The sequence below is a fragment of the Aquarana catesbeiana genome, linkage group LG07 (genome assembly GCF_042186555.1).
Source record: "Aquarana catesbeiana isolate 2022-GZ linkage group LG07, ASM4218655v1, whole genome shotgun sequence".
Taxonomy (NCBI): domain Eukaryota; kingdom Metazoa; phylum Chordata; class Amphibia; order Anura; family Ranidae; genus Aquarana; species Aquarana catesbeiana.
Genome location: NC_133330.1, coordinates 138,783,627 through 138,790,845, shown reverse-complemented (window position 1 = coordinate 138,790,845; position 7,219 = coordinate 138,783,627). Strand labels below are relative to the sequence as shown.

At 50.8% G+C, this 7,219-nt stretch overlaps 1 protein-coding gene across 1 annotated transcript; it reads right to left on the bottom strand.

Annotated features, from left to right (window-relative positions):
• Positions 1 to 1,750: 1,750 nt before the first annotated feature.
• LOC141102898 (zinc finger BED domain-containing protein 4-like) lies at positions 1,751 to 4,028 on the bottom strand. The gene is given in 3 exon segments (XM_073591934.1): positions 1,751 to 2,161; positions 2,164 to 3,625; positions 3,928 to 4,028. Coding segments are annotated over 3 exon segments (1,974 nt in total).
• Positions 4,029 to 7,219: the final 3,191 nt, after the last annotated feature.

Below are 7,219 nucleotides of genomic sequence, written 5' to 3'. Positions count from 1 at the left end.
CCTGATCCCGGCTCCTCATCTGACCTTGCCTTTACCTGATGTCCTGTTACCGTGCTGCCTGTCTGTTAACGAACTCGGCTTCTCCTATGACCGCACTCCTGCCTCCTGCTTGGCTCAGCGCTGCTGCGACTACAGCCCTGTAGATAGCTGTGACTACCTGCAACAGGTCTCCGGGTCTTTATCTGCAGGCACTCGTGTTCATCCTGGCCCTTGACTCCTTCTGTTCCACTCTCAGCGGGACCTGGGCTGGAGATACAAGAAAGGCCGACCTCATCAATGCAGTCTCCCCTCAGGTACATGACAGCCTGCTTGCCCTCTTTTAGTGGCCTGTGAGCGTCTGCCTCTCCTTGGTGGCCTTCCGGACATGATGGGGATTTTGCTTTGCAACACCACACTACACTGTATTGTGTACTGTGTACACCACCAGAAAAGTAGTAGCAACTGCACTATGGCTGCACTGTATTGTGTACTTTGTACACCACCAGAAAAGTAGTAGAAACCGTACACCACGGAATGCACTGTAGATATAGGCTACACTGGATGCTACAGAGTATATATATATATATATATATATATATATATATATACACACACTAGACTGTCTGTATCTCAAATACACCGCCTGAAGTAGATTAGAAATAGTACACCACGGAATGCACTGTAGAATGCAGATCTAGGCTACACTGTATATACATACATACATACTAGACTGACTGTATATACAGTATCTCACAGAAGTGAGTACACCCCTCACATTTTTGTAAATATTTGATTATATCTGTTCATGCGACAACACAGAAGAAATTATACTTTGCTGCAATGTAAAGTAGTGAGTTCACAGCTTGTATTACAGTGTAAATCTCCTGTCCCCTAAAAATAACTCAATACACAGCCATTAATGTCTAAACTGCTAACAACAAAAGTGAGTACACCCCTAGGTGAAAATGTCCAAATTGGGCCCAAAGTGTAAATATTTTGTGTGTCCACCATTATTTTTCAGCACTGTCTTAACCCTCTTGGGCATGGAGTTCACCAGAGCTTCACAGGTTGCCACTGGAGTCCTCTTCCACTCCTCCATGACAACATCATGGAGCTGGTGGATGTTAGAGACCTTGCGCTCTTCCACCTTCCATTTGAGGATGCCTCACAGATGCTCAATAGGGTTTAGGTCTGGAGAAATGCTTGGCCAGTCCATGGCTTTTATCCGCTTCTTTAGCAAGGCAGCGGTCGTCTTGGAGGTGTGTTTGGGGTCGTTATCTTGTTGGAATACTGTCCTGTGGCCCAGTCTCTGAACGGAGGGGCTCATGCTCTGCTTCAGCATGTCACAGTTAGAGGTCAACCAATATGGGTTTTTCTCTGGCCGATGCCGATATTTAGAAATCGGGGCGGCCGATGGCCAATATATGATGCAGATTTTTGCGGCCGATTTTTAGGCCGATTTTTTTTGTTTTTGTTTTTTTCCTTCTTTTCATAAAATCTAACAGTTTAGTCAAATAATAAAGAAGGGATACAGGAAATTGCTTAAATTAACCATTTAATAAACAACAGAAGTACACAACAATGTATCTTAAAAATACACAAAAACAGGTGAGGTAATCAAAACTTTTGAAAGAAATCAAAGTAATCAACAGCAATAGATAATGGCCATTACTGAGGTAAGTTTGTAAACAGTACAGAAGTGCAAATTTTCTTTAGTTTTAGGCTTTTTGCTTCAGTTCCAGTCCCGCATTCTCTTCTTCACCCGCATCCATCACTTAAAGTTCTCTTGGTACTCCCAGTTTAAGAGCTTCAGGTTGTAGTTCAGGAAACACAGTCTCTCTGCATTTTCTCCTGTGAGCCTGCTCCTCTTCTTGTCATAGATGATCCCAATCTCACTGAATACTCTTTCACTGGGAACAGAAGAGGCAGGTGGACAGAGAAATTTTCTTGCCAGTGGTGCAAGGGGGCACAGGCGGGATGCATTCTGTTTCCACCATTCCAGTGGCAGACCAGTCCGTCTGTCTATCAGTGGCTGTCGGAGGTACTTTTCCAACTGCTCAGAAATTAAGTGCTCATCACTCTCTTCAGCAGGAGTTCCATGAGCCCCCAAAATGTTTGCATACATTTTCTCCAGAAGACCAGACGGACTCTGTTCCTCCTCCTCTTCTACCCTTGTCCTGGTCCGTTTTGGTTCTGGTCCTTCGTCTCCACTGGTGGCTCTTTTTGTTGCTCGGACACAATAGCGTGCTCTTCTCGCAGCCAAGTTTTTGCTTTGCTCAGTGTGTCCCCTGCAAATACATGACCATTGTACCGAGGATCAAGCAGTGTTGCCAGCACCAAACATTTGTTATCTTCCATCTTTGTGAATCGTCTCTCTAAGCTTTGCCATATGGTTTCCCTAAGTGTTTTGATCCACCTTGTGGTGTGACCCTCTGCCTGAAGCACCATCTTCAGCACAGCAATGCATGGGATGATGCAGGAGATGGAGGCCTCTGCCTTGCTGATATCCAAAGTCACTTCCTCAATAGGGCCCAGTGTATCTATCAAATTTGAGATGATATCCCATTGTTCTGCTGGAGGTGTGGTAAACTTGCCATGTTCTGCTACATCAAGATTCAGGGCACGCTTCTGCTCCAGCATCCTCTGCAACATATGTAATGTGGAGTCCAAGCGGGTGGGAACATCCTGAATGATGCTGTACTGGGGGAGGCCAAGAACTTTTTGGATGGCTCCAAGATGCTGCTTTACAAGCACAGAGTGGCTAAAGTGTGTAGCACAAGTCTTTAATTTGGCAATGATGTCCCTCACTACTCGCTGACTGCTGATGCCCTCTTTCACCACAAGCTGTAATGTGTGTGCACTGCAGCTTAAGTCTGGTATATCTGCCAGTCTAAGGCCTTTAATCATGTTAGCACCACTGTCTCGCAGCACAAGCACCATTCTGTCTTGGTTGATGTCCCAATCATTGAGCATGCTAAGGAACATCTCCCTGATATAGTCCCCAGTATGGGAGCCAGACATGGCCTTGACATTTAGAATTACCTGTTTCCTTTCCCAGTTACTGTCTATAAAATGACATGTTAGGCTCATAAGTGATTCTGTTTCACCAGACCAACAGTCTGTTGTGAAGGACAAATAGGGGCCAGCATTCTCTGTTGCAATTAGTGTCTTAATTCGCTGTGTAACCTTTTTGTACACACTGTCCAGCATGTCTGTGCGGTAGTATTTTTCACTTTCGATTGAATATCTTGGTTCTATTGTTGCCATCAAGCGTTGGAAGCCAATATCTGCAACAACTGTAAAGGGCTGGTTGTCTGTGGCAATCATTTCTGTGATTAGGGTATCAATTGTCTTGGACCGGGGATCAGTATTTTGCCATTTTCTTTTAGAATCAAACATCTGTACTACAGTGGGCTGAAAGTTGGCTGAAGAAGCAGCTGCATCTTCTTTCTCCCTCTGTGCGTCTTTATAAGATTGGAGGTGGTGGACTTTCAGATGATTCCAGATATTTGTGGTATTTTTAGCCTTTCCTTTTTCTGCTCCCATGCTCAGCAATTTCTGGCAGATATTGCACTTGGCCTTCCCTGATGTTGGCTCACTGAAATACTGCCATACTGGGTTTGATTTATTTTCAGCCATCAAAAGACTGTAATTATTAAAAAAAAAATACAATCTTAGTCATTTTAAAGGAGGGGGGTACAGAGAGGTGGCTGTGGGGGGAGGGGGGTACAGCAGTGGCGGCTGGCGCTCAAACTTTTTTTGGGGGGGCGCAGCAAACTGAAAAAAAAACCCCATCAATTGCAGCCACTGTGCCCCATAAAACGCAGCCACTGTGCCCCATCAAACGCAGCCACTGTGCCCCATCAAACGCAGCCACTGTGCCCCATCAATTGCAGCCACTGTGCCCCATCAAATGCTGCCAGTGTGCATCCCCTGCCCGCCACTTACCTTATCTCGGTGGGGCAACTGGTCATGGCGGCGGTGTCGTCCACGATCCTTGATGTCTTCTCCCGTCCTCTGTACAGGGGTCCAATCACAACGCCTGTCATTTCAGCCAATCAGGTGACAGGTAACAGACCCGAGCAGCTGATTGGCTGAGAGTCGGTTCAGTGTTAGGAAAGTGAATGATTCGCTTTCCTAACACAGCGCTGAGTGAACAGCAAGCGCCCAGCATGGCTGGCACCTGCTGTTCACCTTTTTGGGTGCCTATTAGAGCCTATGGCTCCAATCAGGTGCTTCCAAAAAAATACCATGCAATCATGCATGAACCTATCTATGGTGATAGAGAAGTGACAGGAGAGAGGTGGTGGTGCCCGTGCGCCCCTTATGGACGCACCGCCACTGGGGTACAGAGAGATGGCTGTGGAGGAGGGGGAGTACAGAGAGGTGGTTGTGGAGCCACCTCTCTGTACCCCCCTCCTCCACAGCCACCTATATGTAACCCCCCTCCTCCACAGCCACCTCTCTGTACCGGGCGTGGGTGGGGAATGGGAATGCATTGTGGAGAGGGATGGATGGTGCTGGGGGTGGGTGGGGATGCATTGTGGAAAGGGATGCGTTGTGGAGAGGGGTGGATGGGGATGGGTTGTGGAGAGGGGTGGGTGGGGATGCGTTGTTGAAAGTGATGGATGGTTCTTGGGGTGGGTGGGGATGCGTTGTGGAAAGGGATGAATGGTGGGGATGCATTGTGGAAAGGGATGAATGGAGGGGATGCATTGTGGAAAGGGATGGATGGTGCTGGGGGTAGGGATGCGTTGTGGAAAGGGATGGATGGTGCTGGGGGTGGGGATGCCTTGTGGAGACGGGTGGGTGGGGATGTGTTGTGGAAAGGGATGGGTGGGAATGCGTTGTGGAAAGGGATGGATGGTGCTGGGGGAAGGTGGGTGGGGATGCGTTGTGGAAAGGGATGGAAAGTGCTGGGGGTAGGTGGGGATGCATAAAGGAAAGGGATGGATGGTGCTGAGGGTGGGGATGCATTGTGGAGAGGGGTGGGTGGTGATGCATTGTGGAAAGGGATAGATGGAGATGAGGGTGGGGATGCGTTGTGGAGAGGGGTGGGTGAGAATGCGTTGTGGAAAGGAATGGGTGGGAATGCGTCGTGGAAAGGGATGGGTGGTGCTGGGGGTGGGGATGCGTTGTTGAGAGGGGTGGGTGGGAATGCATTGTGGAAAGGGATGGATGGTGTTGGGGGTGGGGATGCGTTGTGGAGAGGGGTGGGTGGGAATGCATTGTGGAAAGGGATGAATGGTGCTGGGGGTGGGGAATGGATGTGTTGTGGAGAGGGGTGGGTGGGAATGCGTTGTGGAAAGGGATGGATGGTGCTGGGGGTGGGGATGCATTGTGGAGAGGGGTGGGTGGGGATGCATTGTGGAAAGGGATGGATGGTGCTGGGGATGCAAATGGAAGGGGATGGATGGTGCTGGAAGTGGGGATGCGTTGTGGAGAGGGGTGGGTGGGAATGCGCTGTGGAAAGGGATGGATGGTGCTGAGGGTGGGGATGCGTTATGGAGAGGGGTGGGTGGGAATGCATTGTGGAAAAGGATGGATGGTGCTGAGGGTGGGGATGCGTTGTGAAGAGGGGTGGGTGGGAATGTGTTGTGGAAAGGGATGGATGGTGCAGAGGGTGGGGATGCGTTGTGGAGAGGGGTGCATGGGAATGCATTGTGGAAAGGGATGGATGGTGCTGGGGGTGAGTGGTGATGCGTTGTGGAAAGGGATGGGTGGGAATGCATTGTGGAAAGGGATGGGTGGGAATGCATTGTGGAAAGGGATGGATGGTGCTGGGGGTGGGTGGGGATGCATTGTGGAAAGGGATGGATGGTGCTGGGGGTGGGAAATGGATGCGTTGTGGAGAGGGGTGGGTGGGAATGCATTGTGGAAAGGGATGGATGGTGCTGGGGGTGGGGAATGGATGCGTTGTGAAGAGGGGTGGGTGGGAATGCGTTGTGGAAAGGGATGGATGGTGCTGGGAGTGGGGATGCATTGTGGAAGGGGATGGATGGTGATGGGGATGCATTGTGGAAGGAGATGGATGGTGCTGGGGGTGGGGATGCGTTGTGGAAAGGGATGGATGGTGCTGAGGGTGTGGATGCGTTGTGGAAAGGGATGGATGGTGCTGAGGGTGGGGATGCATTGTGGAGAGGGGTGCGTGGGAATGCGTTGTGGAAAGGGATGGATGGTGCTGGAGTTGGGTGGCGATGCGTTGTGGAAAGGGATGGGTGGGAATGCGTTGTGGAAAGGGATGGATGGTGCTGGGGGTGGGTGGGTGTTGATGCGTTGTGGAAAGGGATGGATGGTGCTGGGGGTGGGGAATCGATGCGTTGTGGAGAGGGGTGGGTGGGAATGCATTGTGGTAAGGGATGAATGGTGCTGGGGGTGGGGAATGGATGCGTTATGAAGAGGGGTGGGTCTGAATGCATTGTGGAAAGGGATGGATGGTGCTGGGGGTGGGGATGCATTGTGGAAGGGGATGGATGGTTATGGGGATGCGTTGTGGAAGGAGATGGATGGTGCTGGGGGTGGGGATGCGCTGTGGAAAGGGATGGATGGTGCTGAGGGTGGGGATGCGTTGTGGAGAGGGATGGATGGTGCTGAGGGTGGTGATGCATTGTGGAAAGGGATTGATTGTGCTGAGGGTGGGGATGCGTTGTGGAGAGGGGTGGATGGAAATGCGTTGTGGAAAGGGATGGGTGGGAATGCGTTGAGGAAAGGGATAGATTGTGCTGGGGGTGGGGATGCGTTGTAGAGAGGGGTGGATGGGAATGCATTGTGGAAAGGGATGGGTGGGAATCGTTGTGGAAAGGGATGGATGGTGCTGGGGTGGATATGCGTTGGGGAGAGGGGTGGGTGGAAATGCATTGTGGAAAGGGATGGATGGTGCTGGGGGTGGGGATGCGTTGTGGAGAGGGGTGGGTGGGAATGCATTGTGGAAAGGAATGGATGGTGCTGGGGGTGGGGAATGGATGTGTTGTGGAGAGGGGTGTGTGGGAATGCATTGTGGAAGGGGATGGATGGTGCTGGGGGTGGGGATGCGTTGTGGAGAGGGGTGGGAATGGGTTGTGGAAAGGGATGGATGGTGTGGGGGTGGGGATGCATTGTGGAAGGGGATGGATGGTGCTGGGGGTGGGGATGCATTGTGGAGAGGGGTGGGTGGGAATGCACTGTGGAAAGGCATGGATGGTGCTGAGGGTGGGGATGCATTGTGGAGAGGGATGGGTGGGGATGCATTGTGGAAAGGGAT